Source organism: Eutrigla gurnardus, assembly GCF_963514095.1.
Source record: "Eutrigla gurnardus genome assembly, chromosome: 3".
Lineage (NCBI taxonomy): Eukaryota > Metazoa > Chordata > Actinopteri > Perciformes > Triglidae > Eutrigla > Eutrigla gurnardus.
Window position 1 is genome coordinate 1056784 of NC_139917.1, and position 22406 is coordinate 1079189.

Sequence of the window (22406 nt, forward strand, 5' to 3'; positions counted from 1 at the left end):
GGTATCCTTAATGGGAGGGATTACGTATTTCCGCTTTTACGTAGATCCCAGTGGAGAGCGTGCACTGTGATAGGTTTCCTTCTTTGACAAACACATCTTGTGTCCAATAGTATTTAAAAAAAAAAAAAAAGAGCAGACCTGAAAGTAACGAGTACTTTTCAGCCTTTCTAGAAATTAACTCGAGTAAAAGTAAAAGTATTTGTCTTGGAAATGTATTCAAGTAAGAGTAAGAAGTACCAAAGAAATCTAATACTCAAGTAAAGTACAAATCCTCTGGATATGTACTTAAGTACAGTACTTATGTAAATTTACTCTGTTACTGTCCACCACTGGTCGTCACCATAGCTACCGTTGCAGTATTATTATGAATGTATATGTTGTTATGAGCGGGATTTGTCAGTAAATGCATGTGTATATGTGTAGGACCTTTCAGGACAGCTGAGTTTAGATCAGCTGGAAAAGTAGATAAAGATGACTAAATGAAAGGTCAAGGGGCAAAATATATGTCAGTCTGACTGCTAGCCTCTCCCAGCAGGGGATCTCATTTGCTTTTATTTACATTTGTGTCAACGTCTTATGTGTGTATTTTATAAGTAGATTTCTACTCCTCCTGGTGACTGCGAGGTAAAGATTGCCGACGAAGCTGTCAAACCTGAAAGACTTCCTTTAAGTGAGATTCAAGAGTTGTATAGCCCCTTGAACTACTTTCTCAGATGACTCAAGTAGCTTAAAAGACTAAAAAACAAGCGAAATAGGAATGTTGTCATATCCAAGAAATAACTGAAATAACTTGTTAATGAGTGAGAATGAATGGTGTGAAAGCAGAGGGACCTCAGACAGATGACTGCATCACCACCACAGCGCCCACCCTCATAGTGCACATCTACGATGTTAGCATCTTAAGTATTGACACAGCTCCTTTTATTATTTTGTACATTTCTCTGTTGTTTGTGTTTTGATGTGGAAACCATACAACTGTGCCAATACTTAATAATGCTATCGCTGCATCTGATGATACTGTACCTGCACCTGCCACAACTCCATTAATGGGCCTTTATTCAAATAATTTGTCAAGTTATTGAAGTAGGATTGTCACTTTCCATCAATAATTCACATGTTGGGAGTTTTAGATGTTGAACTGATTCAAAGATAATTGATAGTAGACAATGTATAATGATCTAAATAGGCACTTCTAAAAAGAGTCACTTCTGAAGGTGTTGGATTAGAAATGGATACGAACACAGCCCTGCTTTATGTGATTACAATGACACTGCCTTGGGGGTGTTTTACTGCTTTGGATCTTTGTTGTTGTGTGTGTATTACAAAGACTGCTTTCATTTTTAATATGCATATGTGTGTTCTCGCCCTTCTTTTTTTAAAGGACTATTGCTGTTCTTGTTTCATGCCATGGTTTCACTCCAATTTGCATCCTTCCTCTTTGCATGCATCAACTATTTAGTTTTTTGCCCTTATTCCAAAAGGTCAATATTACTAATAATCTGTTTACATGGCTGATGAATATGAATATTCCACTAATATTCCTGTTTACATGCATCTGTTCAAATTCAAACTAATGTAGCATTAGTTGTCTTTTTCCCTGCTCTTACCAGCATCATCTGGTACATTTTTGTTTTTCAAAGTTTGATCTTGTGTGATTTGAGACTAGATTTGGTTCCATGCAGAGATGAGCAAAACAAAGTGTGAAAGGTGTTGAAATATTGCATAGAATATTTGTGGCAGCTATCCAAGCAGCACCTGCCAGAAATCCCTTGTGGGTGTCACACTGTATGTCTGCCACTTTCTTCACTGGCTTGTGCTGCCATCGAGTTCACCTTGTCCTCTCTCTGATGTGATGCCAGCCAATTAAATGGATGAAACCTATGTCCAAACAATAGGATAACAAGACACCTGGGTAACATTACTATAATAACCTGAGTTGGAATTACTGTGATGCTTAAATCTGATCGTAATTGTAAGTAATATTCCGAGCTATCAAGTGTGGACACGTTGGCAGATATGAAATTAGCCAATGTCCAACTAATGTCAGCCATGGTTTAGTCAGCACATTGCCCATTCTGTTCACCTTTATTTATATATAATATATAATATATATATATATATATATATATATAGCTTGTGTAACAGTGTGGTTTTTGTGTCCTTCTGTTCTCGCTTACATGATTTAAGCCATCACTTTGTAGCAATTTATAAGGGAGATTGTTTTGTAATTATTTTTTCTTTCTCTGTAGTTTTATCCACTGTTGAAAAAATAAATAAAATACAACCGTAACATATTTTGCTCATAAGTTGTTATTTACATTGTGTGTCGTTACTGCGCATCACAGCTTCGCATGGTCCTCTCTCTCGCCGTATTCAAGCTGGACGTTTTTGAAAGACAAGTCGCTATCACCAATCACAAGGCCTATGCAACATTTTCCAGCCAATCGGCAGCGGTGCTTTCGAAGCACACTTCCATTCATGGAACTGCAGGCACTTCCTCGTTGAGGTGAACGCTTCAAAACGTGTCCCTCCGATGCGAGCCTTTGGGAGTTAAAACACCGGACACGGAAGACGTCACACGTCTCGGACTAGTAAAGGCTGTACGAGACGGACGGACCTGTGTTAACATGGGGGTAAGCTTTGCCAAACGCGTTATTTTGGAGGTAATTCGGGTTATTTGTGGGTGATGACTAGTATATTGGCTAATGGGGTGGTGCTAAGTCGGTTATATCATCGCGTGATTGGCTGCTTCTCTTGACGACCGTGTACTCCAGTCAGCAAAGTTGTCGGGATATATCAACCAATGAGGTATGAGGTCGTTTTCGAATCGCGCTGTTATTGGTGGCTTGCCAGCTCTGTACGGCCTTTCGTTCTACTTGGCCAATCACGGTTTACAAATAATTTACGTGACTGACACCGCTGTGGACCAACGAATGCCTCGCGGGAATAGCTGTGATTGGTCCAGTGTACAGTTCTGGGCGGGATATTGTGAAGTTTATTTGACGGGATGGAAAATGGCGGCTGTTCGGAAACCGCATTAACTTTATACCATGCTAGTAATAACAGCAGCATGTATTCCGTTTTCTTAAGTTGCGTCAGAAATATCCCAATGTTGCTGTTTTAACGCGACTCGGGCACTTGTATCGATATAAGTAGGACGCGATGCAAACGGCTAGCATGAGCTGGACGCGACTTGGAGTGGTGTATGCAAGGAACAAAGCTCGAGTACTCACTCTTGACTTAATGATAATTGTATGTCTATGTTAATTTCCATGCAGTGCTATTGGCGTCTTTAAAAGAGCCACATTAAGCTTCCCATTTACAACCGACGTTGATTCACCAAACCTGTGAGAAGTCACTTAGCGGAGGGAGATATTAGACCAGGAACAGCCTTAAACTAGTTTCAGGGCTCTCCAAAGACGAGCCTGTAGTAATCTAAATGTGTTACTCGTGAGACTGGGAAGTTAATCACTTTGTTTGTTATAACTTAAGCTACGTTATCAGACAAGTGAAGCTACCACTGTGAACGCACGCCTCCCAGCTGCTTGTTTACCATACAATGGCGCCAAGTGGCGTCACCGCACACTTCAAGGAGCTTTTTTGACGAATACTCGTTAAATAAGGTTACCTGCGTTTAGTTGGGCAGAGCTCGGTTTTCCTGTGAGAATGGATGACTCCAAGACGAGGCAAAGCAAAAGGCTGGTAAGTTTTTAAAGGGAATGTGCTCACGTTGGTTCATTTCCGCTCTGCTTCATGAGTTAATTAATCAACCAATGTAATGCTCAATTTACATTTAGGCTACATTTAGGTCATTTAGCAGACGCTTTTGTCCAAAGCGACTTACAATAAGTACATTTGTCAAAAGAAGGAAACAAAGAAACCACAACGTATCATTGCCGATAAAGTAAGAGCTAAAAATAGAACAAGTGTTAAGTCCTCATCTGAGTAACGTAGTACGTTAAGAGCGACAGTACTATGATCAGATTCAATGCAATAAATGGATGCTCTGTCGGCATGGGGCGATTTAATGTCATGTTTCAATTATCCTGACCAAAATAATTGCGATTCACAATAGTATTCCAATAATAAAACTCTTGAAATACCATACCAGTGTTAATACTTGGGTCATTCCGTGTCATTTCATCAAATGCCTCCCACCTGACCATCTCAGAGTCCTGAAAAAATTCAAGTACAAAGACACACTTGTTAATAGGACAAATCCAAAATATTAGGTCTCTACTGTCAATAGTTTTCTCATGAAACATAATTGAATGAAGGGTAGTTTAGACGGTTTTTGGCATCATGCTCTGAAAAGCCATTTTTAAACAGCAATATCTGGAAAACTATCTCACCTGTGGCCTTCAAAATTTTTACAGAGTATATCTGTTACTAATAGCCTCCAGACATGAAATATCAGGGGTGTAGCTCAATGATAACCTAGGCTGTGTTCGAAATGCCATACTAACGTACTGCCTACTACATACTCAACGTGTATGTACTGCATACTGCCTACTAAATGAACGTTTGAGTATGCTGTTACCCTCAAGACTGTTCACACTGAAGTAAACACATCTCATACTACATTTTTTTTTTAATTTTTTAATTTTTAACTTTATTGACATCTCGTCCTCATCTTCTCTCACGTAACCGAATCGATTACGTTAGCGGTTCTAGCTCCCGTTTAATGGAAATTACTTATCAAAATATAAAGCATGATTATTATTACAGTTAATTTAATATTTCTAAATATTTTTTAAGTCAAATTACAATTGTCAAACGTTTTCTACAGTTTATTATATATGCACGCTCTCACGCTTTCCCTCTTTCTTCCTCTTACCTGAGTAGCTGCTTCACTCGCCATCGATCGCGACTATTAAGCAGCTTTTATCGATCATTAATCGTCCGTTCATAGATCGTATTATACCTCTGACCACGGAACACCAGCACCTTCACCACGGAGACGACGCAGGCAATCTGCCCGTCGGAGGAGCTACATTATTCACATGCACATGGAATTTGGATTTCCCTCTGAAGTAAGTAATATGACTTATCTGGTTTAAATACGTTCCTTTATTATTTGATTATCAATAGATGTGCATATGCATGCATAAACAAATGTAGGCTACATGTAGGCTAATATAAGTGGTTTTAATAGTATCATGCATGAGTTTGGTGTGATAAAAATAAACGAGTACAAGCAAGTGGGATATTAGTGAATAATTTATTAGACAAATAATCCATGTTATATATACAGGTTGCAATACGTGTATGATAAGAAGGAATAAGTAGTTTATCAACAAATTAATAGGAAAACATTCAGAATGAATGTAATATCTTGTGTTTTCTGTTACAGGTTGGTGCCAGAGGGCTGTACTGCAGGTCAATCCTCCTGTTCCCCCGATGGGCCTCTACTTCGGGAAGGGGATTTAAGGAAGGACTTCTGTCTTTCAAGGCGTTCCACGGAGAACCTCGTCCACTGCTTACTAACAGAACAGATGGGTTCCATGTCCATAGTTCCACGGTGGTGATGGGGGTGACAGCGACGAAGCCCAGCCACTCCAGCAGTCCTGGGACATCCTCAGAGTCTCCAGCAGTCCTGGGATATCCTCAGAGGCTTGTAGCTGCAGTGTCTGCTCCAAATGTCCAGATCCCTGTGTTGCAGGAACATGATTATTGTTGAGGTTTTATTTGTGTTTATCAGTAGTGCAGTTTATAAGTAAAACTTCATGGACTCTGATGTTTTAACACATTGTAGATATTACCCAGCAATGCCTTTGCCTGATTATTTATAAGAGAGACAACTTCATCTGGTTTCTTTTATGCTGTAGAGTTCAATACTTTAAACTGCTTCCAACTCCCCTTGTATTTCTGCTTCATGCTTCCCATTTCTTCTTTATCCATCCGGCTCCACCTTCCCTCCATCTAATGTTCTTCAATAAACATCCTATATGAAGAACAGCACGTAGAAAAGTGTTACAGTTCATTGATGATTTCTTGCTGACTGTTAAAATAACTGTTAAACAGAACGTTTCAGGTAGATCTCAGTACATCTCCCATCTATATACGCTGGTGTTCAACCTTATATCATTGAGTTGCTAAATATGCACCAGTAGTTGTTAAGCCCTGCATATAAGAATTATAACATTTAAACCACATTTTTTAAGTGAAGCCTCTCAGAGCAGCATCCCTCCTGCCGGTGAACGTCTCCTCATCGTTACCTCCACTGAATGAGGCGCCCGGTGTCTGCATCCGTCCCTTTAACGGACAACGGTGCACAGCGTTATTAATCACCGTTAGTAAATATATAACCACGGTTTAACATAAGCACTATATTATTAGTTAACTTCGGCATGAACGCGCTACGTACTCAAATTTACGTCACAATTGAGTACGAGTAGGACGTTAGTATGGCATTTCGAACACAGCCCTAGTATGGTAGGTACTTAAAATGTGGCTTGTTGAAATAAAGTAGTACATTTGAGGAGTGGCTGAGCTCCCATTTTTACAGATAAAAGACTTCTTACACTTCTGCCTCTATCTCTGGTGTTAGCTTAAACATTCTACAAAATATGGTTTCTCTTAGATGATTAGTTTCATGGATATTAAGGCTCAAAAATGGAAGTAAACACATCTTTGCCCAAATTCAGAGTCATATTCCAAAAAACTGACAAGTATCAGGTCCAAACATACTTTTTTTAAAAGATCGTATTCTTGTTAAAATCATATTAAAAAAATCGTGAGGGTGTTTTGCCTCAATTTGTCGCAGTGATTTTTTTAAAATCCTGATATTGGTGGGGTTTTTGTGGCCGGTTTTGGTACTGCATGTCCTAACAGCCTACTCGTAAACATCACAGCAGGGCAATTCAATTGTTTTTTTTACCATTTACCAAAGACTTACATGTGACTAAATGCTACTGATAAATTTAGCCTTACGAAAACATTAAAATGTAGCACAGTTGTAGTTATAGAGGCAATAAGTCCTTGAATGTGAGTTAAACATGGTGAAAGCAGCTTTTAATGTCTTAAACCATGAACAAACAGCATAATATTGAAGACTGTACATTTTGTCATACTTTAAGTATATAAATTACACAACCAAATCAAATAATAATCTTAATTTGAGCATAAAGATTTTACATTACAGTACAAAAGTCTCCAAAGTTTGATATTGAATAACAGTTTGTCTTTATGCTCACTATGAGGATCACACATTTTGCATCTTTTAGAAATTTAGATCCAATTCCTTCGTCACATTCATTAATTTGTAAGTCACTTTACAAATTGTCTAATGTACATCTCTGCTCTGTTGTGCTCATCTTTTTTAAAGGCATACATGCGCCCAGTTTCTGTAGAGGGAACGTCAAATCTTGCAATTCTATGCTGCAGTGGGACATTGCACATGTCTTCTCTTCTTGGCCAGTAGAAACTCTTGGCAGGGCCATGTGGGTGCATGAACTGAACCAGTACATCTTCATCTTGATCTGAAACATCTCTGATACTTCCTGTCCACCATTTCTGATCATAACTCACATATTGTCTCATAGTGAGCATAGAGACGAACTGTTATTCAATATCAAACTTTGGAGACTTTTCTACTGTAATGTAAAATCTTTATGCTCAAATTAAGATTATTATTTGATTTGGTTGTGTAATTTATATACCGTAATTTTCGCACTATAAGCCACGCCTGAATATAAGCCACAGCAGCTAAATTGAATGATGTGTACTAGGGCTGTTCGATTAATCGATTTTAAATCGTAATCGCGATTATGTATTTAGAACGATGTTAAAACGTGAAACTCGTAAAATCGATTTTTCACACACCTCTACCTCCTTCATGGGTTACATTATTATTTAGCATGCAAAGACCCAGTTTAGTTTAATTAGAAAATGTCTTGTTTTATTTAATTGGAAATATAACTTACTGTATGTTTGCAAGTGCTGATTTGCTGATTTTTTTCTTATATTTTTTCAAACTTTATTTATTTTACAAAAAGAGTTTTGCACTTTATTCATTCATTTTTTGTTTAATAAGAGCAAATTGCATTTAAAGCCCAATGGGGGAAATGTTCAATAAAAAAGCAGCATATTTGAAATAATTTCTTTGCCTTTTGTCATTTCACAAAATAATCGTAATCGTAATCGAAAATCGGATTTTGAGAGAACAAAATCGAGATTTTATTTTTAGGCAAAATCGAACAGCCCTAATGTGTACATATAGAAGCCACACTGGACTATAAGCCGCAGGTGTTTTAATGTTTAATTACCACATGTAAGGGTTCGTGCACAGAGGGGATTGTCGGGACAGAGATGGCTGCTTGAGGAAGCTCCCATTTATTAACATTTCAAGAAACAAGTTGCATATTTTCATAACGTATTCAAGTGTTACCATTTAGTGCAATAGTAGCTACAGAACATATACTGTGCTGTGTAAACTACTGTATCACATAGCGTTTCAGACAAACAAACTTTTCAACTTTCAAACGTAAACGGTGCGCTCCCAGCGCACATACCGGTGTTGTGCCAGTGTAGGTATCCCCGACAGAAATTGTTTCCCCTGGCTGCGGTAGCGCGCATTCATTCAGGCGGAAGCCTGAAGGCGGAGCAACAGTCGTACTAGTACTGAGCGGCAAAACGAAGGTAATCATTTCCTCATGTGATTTGACATATAACACGCTGTAATTCAAGTCCTGGTATGGAATTTGTCAAACTAAATATACGTCAATATCCAAAATCAAGACCAGTGTGATTGTTTTCTGGCTTCAATTACGTCTATTTGAGCTACTTCACTCGAAATGTACTATAGTAGACAGATGAAGTCTGAGCATCAAATTATTTATTTTTTGTGTTCTTTATATACTACTCTATAACCTCTGTGATTATGAGCAATTTTCTTCTCTTATACACAAAGTTATGGGGGGGAAACAGATTATTTCAGACGTTTACCTCTCTGCCAGAATTTGTATCCCCCCCTCAAAATAGACAGAGGAAGTAGCTCCCGCAGCCAGGGGAAACAATTTCTGTCGGGGATACCTACACTGGCACAACACCGGCCTCCAGCCTTTCCTGCTGGAGCCCGCCGCTTTAAAGGTGGGGGGCGCGGACGGGTCATAGAGCCCATAGAGTTAAAGTTGGTGGACTGTAACCTGTAAAATCCATAGATTTAGGAGGTCCCCTAGTGGCTGTTAGCTGTAAAAATCCATAGATAAGCCGCACCGTTATATAAGCCGCAGGGTCGAAAAATGGGGAAAAAAGGCGCGGCTTATAGTCCGAAAATTATGGTACTTAAAGTATGACAAAATGTACAGTCTTCAATATTATGCTGTCTGTTCATGGTTTAAGACATTAAAAGCTGCTTTCAGCATGTTCAACTCGCATCCAAGGACTTATTGCCTCTGTAACTAAAACTGCTACATTTTAATGTTTTCGTAAGGCTAAATTTATCAGTAGCATTTAGTCACATGTTAGTCTTTGGTAAATGGTAAAAAATGTTGTTGATGTTTACTTGTAGGATATTAAGACATGCAGTACCAAAAACGGCCACAAAAACCCCACCAATATCAGGATTTTAAAAAATCACTGCGACAAAATGAGGCAAAACACCCTCCCGATTTTTTATTATGATTTTAACAAGAATATGATCTTTAAAAAAAAAGTAGGTTTGGACCTGATACTTGTCAGTTTTTTGGAATATGACTCTGAAGTTGGGCAAAGATGTGTTTACTTCCATTTTTGAGCCTTAATATCTGTGAAACTAATAATCTAAGAGAAACCATATTTTGTAGAATGTTTAAGCTAACACCAGAGATAGAGGCAGAAGTGATAGAAGTCTTTTATCTGTAAAAATGGGAGCTCAGCCACTCTTCAAATGTACTACTTTATGTCAACAAGCCACAATTTAAGTACCTACCATACTAGGTTATCGTTGAGCTACACCCCTGATATATCATGTCTGGAGGCTATTAGTAACAGATATACTCTGTAAAAAATTTGAAGGCCACAGGTGAGATAGTTTTCCAGATATTGCTGTTTAAAAATGGCTTTTCAGAGCATGATTCCAAAAACCGTCTAAACTACCCTTCATTCAATGATGTTTCATGAGAAAACTATTGGCCAACTAGTTTACATAAACCTCTACCATGGTTATGTATTGTCCATATTCTATGTTTCAGAATGTACCTGGAAATGTTTATCAAGGTTTGTTGAAACTCAACTCATCGTTAAAATCTTCCTTTTAACTAAAATTTGAGTTTTAAATTCAGTTCTTTTATCTCTTTTTCATACATAATAACATTCAGCCCAACGGCTCTCTTGGCTCTGTTGTGAATGACAGCTCAGAGGGAGGAACCAAAATAACTTAACTTAATTCAAAATGTACAGGGAACTGCCAGAAGCATTTTTTTTTAATATAAAGTTAAACTAAAATTAATGGATGGAATGAATAAATTCACTTCCTAATGCTGTATAAACTGAAAATGAGAACAAAAAAGATATTGGGTTGATAATCTGACAATGCAAAGGACCAAAAGAGCTTTCCATAATGAAGTTACTTAAAAACGTGCAGGGAGCTGCCACAAGCATTTTTAAAATATAAGTTAAACACAAACTGATGAATGACTTGAATAAATAAAATCACTCCCTGTAGAGCAGGGGTGTCAAACTCAAATTCACAGTGGGCCAAAATTAAAAACTGGGACCAAGTCGTGGGCCAAACTCAATATTTATTGAAAAATTGACTGCAAATTGTGCATGTTTTCCCTTCTCTCCAGATATGTAATTTTGAACCTTTTCATATGGAAACAAACTTCTGGAACAACAAGACTTCAACAAAATCTGGAACAACCAACGCTTAATATTATAAACACATGAGAAATGGGTCATTCCATGTGAAAACAGCCAAAATCGGGGTACCATGTACATGACGCCCCTCATATTTAGCTGAAAAGCGGTGAAAATATGCGTTATGTTACCAAACGAGGGAATCTGAACTTTCAGGTGAATATCTCAAACGGTTTGCACGTGGCATCCATTTGAATTTCAAGTGTCACACCCCTTTTTGACACATTGGAATTTCACATTTCATTTGTTGAGATTTTTGGAGGCCCATAACCATAACTTCTGTTCCAATAGTGATAGAAGGCTGTGGTCTGTTAGTTCATTGTAGTTTCATTGTAGTTTGTACTACACAATTCTGGATGCAGAATCAACATTCCTTACTGTTTGGGTGAGAGGTGGGTCACCAAAGTCCTAAAAAATTGACGGCATGTGTGATTTTTCACCTTTTGGGTGCTCCTGGCACCACGATTAATGATCATATTTATTCTAAACAGGATTATTTGTGTTTGGGAACTTTTCTCTTGCCAAAATGAATTTGAAGGGTATAGTACCACTGGTGGGGGTTTTATGGGGGTCCAAAAACCCTCTCGGGCAGAGGTGACTCTTTTGGAACCGATATTTGGACCCCCAAATGACCATGTGGGCACTTGATGATCCTAATGGGATTTATACCAGATAAAGATACATATTTGTTCTTTCTTTTAATGAAATAAAACCTTTGACTATGAAGCTCCATAATATGAATTTTATTCTTCATAATGCACCATTTTGGACATTTTTTTCAGAAGTCTGGAATGTAGATCAGGGAGAATTTAGTGATGAAATACCTTAGTATTAAGCTCAGTGATGGCAAACAATTAAATATTAAGACTGCTGGCCATGAATTTCCTGAAAATCACAGATTAACCCCCTTATCCCTGATTAAAGAGACCCGCCTGTGACAAGCGACTTGCAGCACAAGCAAGTCTGCAGGCCACTAATGCAAACCGTATTCTGACACCAATGGAGATTTTTCAATGTGCAAAAGAAAACATTAAGGACATTGCATTCTTCTTTGTTAGTGCAGAAGATATTAAAAAACACGAGGAAACGTACGAATTGGAGAGACATTACGCATCGGCCAACACAATCAGTGGAACAAATCGCATCATTGCTTTATACCAATTTCGAAAAATGAGATATCATTAAAAAGAACAAATATGTATCTGGTATAAATCCCATTAGGATCATAAAGTGCCCACATGGTCATTTGGGGGTCCAAATATGGGTTTCCAAAAGAGTCACCTCTGCCCGAGAGGGTTTTTGGACCCCAATAAAACCCCCACCAGTGGTACCATAATCTTCAAATTCATTTTGGCAAGAGCAAGGTTCCCAAATATAACAAATAATCCTGTTTAGAACAAATATGATCATTAATCGTGGTGCTAGGGGCTAGAGCTTAGTTCGGGCCCAGAAAATGAAGCCCTACCGGAGCCCGTAAGCGTTCTGTCCGAACCCGGACCGACCCGACACATTAACTGTAATTAAGAGCCCGAGCCCGATTTCAACCCGACAATTATTTTTAATGCATGAGGCTGTTGTATGTGCATATCCGTGGGAAATGTGGTTGCGGCTGCACCAAGCTCAGTCACAAAAATATAGGCTACAAATAATTTTATAGGCTACGTTAGTGCCGCGATTAGGATATGACTGGACAAAGCCGACACATATGTTATCGCCTCCTCCCACTACTCACTTGAAATGATCCCGTAACTTTCCTGGGCCCAGTATTTCAAAAGTGATCCACTGGATTATCCTGGTCGGATTGGATTAAATCGTGATCTGATCTGAAAACTGGGTATTTCAACACAGATCCAGAGAATCCCGATCCTGAAGATCAGGATTCAGCTTTGGTAATCCAATCCTCCCTTGAATCCAGATAAAGGGCTGGATTTGGGTATTTCAAAACGTAAGGCAGAGATCTGGATCAGCTTGATACCAAAATTTCAGGATCATTTGGATCCCACCTCAGAGGTGGATTTGACTTGGATTGACAATGTCTCAGCTCCGCTTCTCCTAGATATTGTTACTCAAGATGTTCATTACACTTAATCTAAATTGTCAGTGCATTACTTGAAACACATTGGAGTAATTTAAGAACATTTAAGGTGTAGAAAAAGTGTTTGGCTATATGTTTGTGTACAAACTGATTATCTTAACCAAAGCAGATGCTATTTTGCTTTAAATTACCACAATTATGTTTAGTGAGAGCCTTCTACATAAAGGTAGACAAATTAGGATGGAAAAAATGTATCTAATTGTGTCACTGATCAAGCAATAATACATGAAAATAATGCAACTACAATTTCAAACACTTTATTCAAAATCCAACAACTTATCACTGCAATTGAATTGAAGCATTTCCAAGGATTTCCAGCACTCATCCAGACCCTGGCCTTAATAGCTGAGTGGGCTCTGAAAGTAGAAGAAAGGGAAGGAGTATGAGTGATATCTTTGTCTTCATTTGGAATCCACAATCTGTCGTCCCCGGCCACCGCCACGGCGTGGGTCGTCCCCGGCCACCGCCACGCCGCGGGTTGTCCCCGGCCATCGCCACGCCACTGGTCGTCCCTTGCCTGAATCGTCCCGTCCATCACTGTGTCAGATGAGTGAAGTTTTCATGCTCGACTGGGGTGCAAAGTTCCACGACACTGGGACCTTATACGGGTGTAAAAACATGACATTTCATGTCGCCAATAGGTGGCGCTCTGATTGTGAGTCAATATTGCAGTGCAGACGCGTTCAGGCTGGGACTCTTATCAAATGAGAGAAGTTTGAACCAGATCGGACAATGGACACTGAAGTTATAACAGTTTAGAGTGTTGTGAAGCATGAAATTCGTCCGTGTTCGTGGGGTCGTGCTGGTCACGCCCTTTGACTTATGTAAGACCTTTTAATGATTTTTAATCATTAAGGCCTCTAGAACAGGCTCATAAAGTTTGGTAGGAATTGGATCAGCGGTCTAGGAGGAGTTCGTTAAAATATACTGCATGAAAGAGGCGAAAAATCGCTTAAAATGTCACATTAAATGCAAAATGGCTGACTTCCTGTTGGGTTTAGGGCATGGGTCCAAGAGGCTTTTTTGTACAACTCTACATGTTCTATGTACCTACAAAGTTTCATGCAGGTACGTCAAAGTTAAAGGTGTTCAATATCCTAAAAGGAGCTGTAAAAGTGTAAAAACATGATATTTCCAGGTACCATCAGGTGGCGCTCTGACCTAAGGTCAATATCACAGTGCATACGTGTTCAGGGTGAGACTCTAATCAAACATGTCAAGTTTTGAGCAGATTGGACATTGTATCCTGAAGTTACAACAACTTCCTGTACACTGGCCAAAACGCAAGCCCTGGCCACGCCCTTTGACTTATATAAGACCTTTCGATGATTTTTCATCATTGAAGTCTTGAGTACATGATGACCAAGTTTGACGTTAATCTGATAAAGCTGCTAGGAAAAGTTCGCTGAAGTATAATATTTAACACTTTCTATCGCCAGTAGGTGGCGCTCTGAATATGAGTCAATATTGCAGTGCTCATGTGTTCAGGGTGGTACTCTTGACAAACATGTGAAGTTTTGATCATATCAGACAATGTACATTGAAGTTATAACAGTTTAGATTTTTGTGGTCGAAGCATGAAATTTGTCCAAGTTCAGGACGCCGTCCTGGCCACACCCTTAGACTTTTGTAAGACCTTTCGATGATTTTGCATCGTTGAGGCCTCTAGAACAGTCTCAGCGAGTGTGGCATGAATCGGATCAACGGTGTAGGAGGAGTTCGTTAAAATATAAAGCCTACAATTAGCTAAAATGGCCTAAAATAGCTGATTTACTGTAGCGCCCCCAAGTGGTCAATTTTAATAAAACTTTCAGGATATGTTCCAGGGACATATCTCAACATATCCTGCAAGTTTCGTGACGATTGGCTTAAATATTGTGGAGTTATGTGTATTGATTTCTAGAGCCCCTCCCCTCTAATGTTCATTGGCTTATAACTTCTGAAGGCAAAGACATTTTACTAAGCTTTTGATGGTACTTGGCCATCTTGGTGTAATGATGACGCACAGCAAATTTGGTGAGAATCGGATCTACGGTTTAGGAGAAGTGAGCAAAAACGTGTTTTTCACAAAATTCAAAATGGCGGAAAATTTTGGTAGGCGGACTTTTGGGCCATAATGTAATTTTTTGTAAAGCACACGGATCTGCAAAATTTCAAGTCAATTGGAGTTACGGTGTGAGCTGGCCATCTTTCTTTGCGTTAGGTGGCGCTAGCGAGCCACTTTTCTGTGGCCAACTATGAAACCTTTAAAATATCAAAATTTTCGCCGTTTTCTATTAGCACACCAAATTTGGTAAGCTAATTATTTTGCTAAGGCCCCCAAAAACGCATCTGTTAAATAAAATAATAATAAAAAACGACAGCATTTCAATAGGGCTTCGCTGCCCGACGTTGTCGGCGCTCGGGCCCTAATAATAATGAAAATGCAATCTTTCAACTATTAACAGTTGGAGATGTAACAATTTACAGTAAAAACACTTACGCGCAGACTGCTGTGTGCGCGCGACAGAAGGCTTGTATTTACTATTGTTTTGGGTTGTTTTTAGTGTTTTTACAATGTCTAAAGTAAAAGGAAAGTCTGGAAGACGCCGTAGAGTTTTTCACCTGCGACAGTGATGAATATTTATTAGGCAATGCGACGATAGGAGGAGAGGAGCGTCTGCAGCTGATGACAGGAGGGGGAGGATGTCTGTCACAAGACATGATGCTTTTCTAGATCGGTGAGTATATAAATATATTTTCAAAATGTTATATTATTATTCAATGCGTTTATGAATAAGGAGTAGGCTCTATTTTCCAAAATAAAAGTGTCATGTGAATTTGTGGGATATGTATCATATGTACAGGATATGTGATGAATACAAAGGTGATGTTAGTCAACTATCACAGCTTGGTACTTACTTTCATGATGTTGATTTATAAAATTCAATAATATGATTTATATATTACTACAAACCATCGATAGAGACCTGACTAAATTAGCACCCTAGTGCTAATTTACATCACTATGGTTACCTGAAAGTGGGGGTGGGGAGCAGATAGTGTGTGTTTATTTGCAACAGAGTCTGACAATGGGGATTTGAATCAAATAGCAGTCAGTGCACCTCAATCAGAGGGTCAGTAATATAATAATAATATAGCTAATGATTGTTTACTATGATCTTTGACATGTGCCATGGATCAGCCCTTCATCAGATGAGTCATCTGAGAGGACTGGGAGCCAGAGACCGCCACCACCTCCCCCGCTGTGGAGCCCTCCACCTCCACAACAACAACAACCCTTGCTGCTGCTGCTGTCTCCAAGGCCTCCCCAACTGCTGCCAGAGGTGTGAAGGGGAGATCATACAGAGGAAGGGGGGGGGGGGGCAGATCTCAACACACTGCTTACACCAGCAGCTCTGAGGACAAATGGCATGATGTCAGTGAGGTAGATGTTGATCCACCACAGCCAGTCTTCAGGCCAGATTTGTTATTTGTTCAATTGTGCACTTCTTTACCAAAGAAAACCACTTTCTTTATAGCAATTCAAAAAGTAAAGACTATTTGCAAAGAAGTTATTTGGTTTGACTGTTCTTCTACCTAAATGGTTATGTTTGGTATGTGTTTCAGTCACATAACATTCTTTTGGATAATGATGAGCTCATTTGGTCACTTTTGGAGAGGTTTTGGGTAACTGAGAAATACCAAAAAAAAACTGAAAAAAAGTTGTTTTTATTAGTAGAAGTTGTAGTATTGGTGAAATAAACAAAAAAAGTAGAATTATATACCTAAAAATACCCATAATCTCATTTGGCACATTCTGGCACACTTTGGCACATTTGTGCCAAATGCAACTCCGTCTGGACATTGCCCTACAAAAAACACTGCCAAACACTCATTTTTGGGTGTTTCTTTATCTACTTTCTAAAATTAGGCGAGGCAAAAATTTGCAATTTCCACTATGTTTGAGCTGCAGTAACTCGGTGTCAGTTACACTTAGAGTAAATCTGACCCTTGGAAAAGAAAGTTCAAAGGGTTATCTTTCAGGAATGATCAGCTTCGTGCCTGTAGTCAGAGGGGTTCAAGAACAGTAACCATTTTACTTTGGGTATGTCGTTTTCAGCCTTTTCTTCAAAAATAGGACTGCCGAGGAACAGGTTAATCGATGAATCGATTGTCAGTCCTATCGATCTCCTAAAATAAATAAATAGACTGAATTGTTTTGGCTTCACCAATAATCGATATAAATGTGTTTAATCGTATGAATTGTGACTTAGCTCGGGGGTTTAGCTCAGGAGCTAGAGCGGGTTGGCTGGTAACCGCAAGATTGCCGCTTCGATCCTTGTCTCCTCCTAGCTGAGTGCCTGGTGTCCCTGAGCAGGACACCTCACCCTAATTGCTCCTGACGAGCTGGCTGTCGCCCTGCGTGGTTGACTCCGCCGTCGTCGTGTGAATGTGTGTATGAATAGGTGAATGTCAGTAATTTCCTGTAAAGCGCTTTGGACAAAAGCGCTATATAAATGAGGCCATTTACCATTTTTCTTACTTATGATTAATGTTTTAATACGTTTAAGACACTCTCTCCCCTGCCAGCATGGTGTCTATTGAAAAATGTTCAAAATAACTAAGCATTACATTGTTGTATTCAGCATGAAATATTATGCAGGACTAATATTTTATCGTTTTATTGTTAATCGAATTGAATCGCTGTGAAGCCAAAGATTCACACCCCTATTAACAGTCCATTCCTGGGAGTAGATAAAGTGCATAAAGACAACATTAATTCAAGCTCAGTTTGCTACACTCTGATTTACTCTGATGCACACTGGTTGAAGCCAGATACCTGACATCTCTTCATAGATGCATCAATGTCTGGGGTTAGGCTCTGAGTTGGGGAAATCCTCAGGAGGGGGGTTTAGCTCAAGAGGTAGAGCGCAAGACTGCCGGTTCGATCCCCAGCTCCTCCTAGCTGAGTGCCTGGTGTCCCTGAGCAAGACACCTCACCCTAATTGCTCCTGACGAGCTGGCTTTCGCCCTTTCGTGGTTAACTCCGCCGTCAGTGTGTGAATGTGTGCGTGAATGGGTGAATGTCAGTCATTCCTGTAAAGTGTTTTGGATAAAAGCGCAATGGGTCATTCCGTGTAATTTCATCAAATTTCTGAAAATCTTCCCACCAGACCATCACAGAATTTCTTGAAAAAATTCTAGTACAAAGTCACACTTGTTAATAGGACAAAAAATATTAGGTCTCTACTGTCAACAGTTTTCTCATGATACATCATTGAGTGAAGGGTAGTTTAGACGGTTGGGCATCATACTCTGAAAAGCCATTTTTAAACAGCTATATCTGGAAAACTATCTCACCTGTGGCCTTCAAATTTTCTACAGTGTATAAATGTTACTAATAGCCTCCAGACCTGGAATATCAGGGGTGTAGCTCAATGATAACCTAGTATGGTAGGTAGTTAAAAAGTGGCTTGTCGAAATGAAGTTGCAAATTTAAAGAGTGGCTGAGCTCCCATTTTTGCAGATAAAAGACTTCTATCACTTCTGCCTCTATCTCTGGTGTTAGCTTAAACATTCTACAAAATATGATCTCTCTTAGATGATTAGTTTCACAGATATTAAGGCTCAAAAATGGAAGTAAACACATCTTTGCCCAACTTCAGAGCCATATTCCAAAAAACTGACGTAGTAAGTATCAGGTCCAAACTTCCTTTTTTTAAAAGATCATATTCTTGTTAAAATCATATTTAAAAAATCGGGAGGGTGTTTTGCCTCAATTTGTCACAGTGATTTTTTAAAATTCTGATATTGGTGGGGTTTTTGTGGCCATTTTTGGTACTGCATGTCCTAATAGTCTACTAGTAAACATCACAGCAGGGCAATTCAATTGTGTTTTTTACTTACATGTGACGTGACTATATTGATTATGAAATATAAATAATAAATAAATGTATTATTTATATTTATAAATAACTAACTAAATAATTTTTTTTTTATATCTATCTACCTACCTACCTGTGTTTCCCCTAGAATTTTTTCAGGCCCGGTGGTACCCACCGAAAAAACCCTAAACAGACGAGACGTGTGGGATGGTGTATTACAGATACTTTAAAACACTATAACGACATATGAGTGCATATAGTCTTATTTTATCAAGTAAAATATAAGTTATAGGTTTACTCAACAGCCTAATAGTTCATAGAAATTCAGGTAGAAATAGGTTAACTCAGATTTCCACAGCTTATCAAAAAACAATCCTCATTTTATTAACATAGGCTGCCTAAGGGCGCGATCAGTAGCGTGCCATCGTGGTGGTTTAACGAGGCAGAGCGGCATCAGAACAACATCAAGCGCGTAAAGTACACGAAGAAGAACGTAGCGGGAGCACGCGGCGAGGATTGTTGCGGCCGCGCGTCTTGCGGAGCAAGTCTACTGTGCTTTCGCAGAGGCGCTCCTAATGTAAATTATTATTGATTTATGAATGAATTGATAGGTGGCCTATTTTTGGCGTATAGATTTTTTTTTTTGGCCTGGCGGCCCCGTACAATGGTAGGAGAAAACACTGTGTATATATAATGAACATGGTAGCATAATATTGAAGACTGTACATTTTGCCATACTTTAAGTATATACATACACACAGATTACACAACCAAATCAAATATTAATCTTAAGGTGGGAGGCATTTGATGAAATGACACGGAATGACCCCTATATAAATGAAGACCATTTATAAATGAGGACCATTTACCAAGGTGTTCATCAGTGAGATGACTCCTTAGTGGTGTTTTGTTCATCTTCAGCAGGGAGAACAGTTGCTCACATATATGCTGCTGAACATAGATAGCATTTGAGCATCTTGGGCACGGAGTTGGGGCAGTGTGTCGGGGAGGAAACGTGGAAACTGGGAAGCACCCAGAGAGTTATACTTTGACTTGAGCATGTCACTAACTGGAGTTCAATCGGCTCCATTTGGAGGTTGGTTGATGAGCTTTCCACGTCAACCGCAGACGGATTGCTGAGCAGTTCAAATCTGCATTTCTGGGTTTCAAAGTCGGCAAATCGCTGGGTAAACTCGGCGCCGAGTATGCTTAGTTTTTCAGCAAACTGTGCACCAGGCAACACGGTGGGAGAGATCTGCTCTTCCATGGTTTGGCAGCACGGAAAATGACTCAAGTTTCCTTGCAGCATCTGAGTCTCCCACAGGTGCAACTTGGTTTTAAAAGCCCTCACCGCGGCGTACATGTCTATGATGACGTGGCCCTGTCCCCGAAGCTGCAGGTTGAGCACATCGAGATGTCTCAGGATGTCACACAGAAATGCCAGCTCACACAGAAACTTTTTATCCCAGAGCTCTGTTTTTCCTTTGCTTTCCACAAACTGACAGATTTCCTCACGTAGCTCAAAACATCTGTTAATAATAATAAGGCACATCTGTGTATTCCGAACCAAACTCCTCCAGAAAAGACTTGAACTGGCAGTGATTCAAACCAGTATGCGATAAAATCTTTTCCCTTTTTCATCAGCTGTTCGTGTAGATTGGTGGCAAGAGGGATGCACCGAAATGAAATTCTTGGCCGAAACCGAAAATGAGGAAACCAAGGCCGAAAACCGAAACACAGAAAGAAATTAATATTCCAATTATTAGTACCATTGCATTTATGGCTATGACTGTGTACTAACCTCACTAAAATCAAGGCATTGCAATTCAAAGAATAAATCAATTCCAAAAGTCTGAAAATATTTATTTAGCACTGACATTACAACAATGCACAGTATATAATAAAAATCTAAATAAAATGTTTAATGTCTCATCAAACATGTCAGAAAACGAGGGTGCATGCCCCTCATCTGGCGCAGAGAGACTCTGCTCTCCTGCGCTGTGCGCTTCTCCCTCTCCAAGCGGGGTCTCCGCATCCATCGCGCCTGGATAATTTCTCATGCGCGCTGCTTTAATCCCACATCCAAGTAATGGTCTTTATAACGCGGATCAAGCACAGTCCCGAGGAAGTGCAGAGGATTCGAATAGATCTCAGCGAAACGTCCACACCGCAGACATGTTGGCGCTTATCCAGACAAGCGTGCGCTGGCCGCGGTTTTTGTTTGCGTCATCACAACGTTCTGTTTCGGCCGTGTTTCGTGATAAAAGCATTTCGGAAAATTTTCGGTGGCCGAATATTCGGTGCATCCCTAGTGGCGAGCTCATATGTACGCTCAGCCACGGTGTTTCTGCTCAGGCTCACATTTAAAAATGCTTGCTTTTCATCCGGGCACACGATGTCGCAAACTTTGACCATGACAAACACTGCTACCACAGTAAAACTAGCCTTTACAGCAGCCTTACTTTGTGATTTTGCTTTTGTCAACATAGTCTGCCGTGACACCAGACTTTTTTCAGCTCCTCTGCCTTCTGGAGCTTGTCCTTTTACGTCCAGGTCCTTATCGAGGTGTTTCGTTTCATAGTGTCTTCTTGTGTTATATTCTTTCGTTACAGCCATGGTGGCTCCACACACAAAACAAACAGGTCTGTCGTTTACATTCGTAAACAAAAAATCTGCCTTCCACCTGTGTTGAAAGCTCCTGTTTTCCATCTTCAGTTTGGCCATTTTTGGGGAGGGGTGGATTAAATTTAAAACATTTTGTGCATTCAGTCTTCCATCCTGATTGGCTGGATTCATGCTGACTAACAAATCGGAAGGTGTAGTGGGCGGGACAATGCTCTCGACCACAGTGAGTTACCTAAACCCACAGACTTATAGGTTGAGAAGGTCATTTGGAAAAACCACTGTGATTTTGACTTTAGAAAGTCCTGCCCCTTTGTTTAGACCTCTGTTCAAAGCTGCACCCCCAGAACGCCAAATAAGTGCACAAGATCAGCAGAATGTGTGCAATCGGCAAGTACGGTTTGACAGACGGGTAGGCTGTCCAATTATTTTCTTTGGCCCAACTTTTTTGATTTGACAGGGTTTTTACAGTCCTGCCACAGATGACAAGTAATATATCAAAATGTGTTTCTCACCTACTCAACCTTTAACAGTCTCTTAGAGTGTTTTTACACACTGTTTCCACATGAATGGAAGTGAACGCTGGTTAAGGTGGGCTGAGCTCTACTGAAGTAAACACTTCAGACACTGATCGGAGAATTCTTTGTCAATGGAGAGAGGTCAGAATTAGGTTGACATTGATATGGTCCTTTTTAAAAAAGCACTTAAACATTCTGGTATCACATTACATTTTGTTAAATAAAATAAAATTGAATTGTTGAGAAACAAATATCTTTATTGCATTACAGATAAGATGCCATTTTTTTCTTGTGAAAAATATTAAATCTTTCTGTGCGTTCATGCAATCATGGTGGTTGAAATTAATCCAAGCTGGCACTGGAGTTCACAAAGGCGCACATGCCACAAGTGCATTAAGAGGACACTGTATTAACCCGAGATTAGTGTGTGGATGAACGCAGACACCAGTCAAGATGTGGGGGAGA

General features: G+C 39.6%; 1 protein-coding gene and 1 long non-coding RNA gene across 2 annotated transcripts in view; one reads left to right on the top strand and one right to left on the bottom strand.

The window, feature by feature from the left end:
• LOC311010493 overlaps positions 1–22406 on the bottom strand; it is a 315498-nt gene that overhangs the window by 162885 nt on the left and 130207 nt on the right. The gene's annotated exons all lie outside the window — the stretch shown is intronic.
• kdm2aa (lysine (K)-specific demethylase 2Aa) overlaps positions 3652–22406 on the top strand; it is a 67778-nt gene continuing 49023 nt past the window's right edge. The window contains exon 1 of the mRNA XM_084004949.1: positions 3652–3702. Within this exon, the coding sequence (XP_083861075.1) occupies positions 3667–3702 (36 nt within the window). The 5' untranslated portion in view covers positions 3652–3666. The remainder of the gene's footprint in view (positions 3703–22406) is intronic.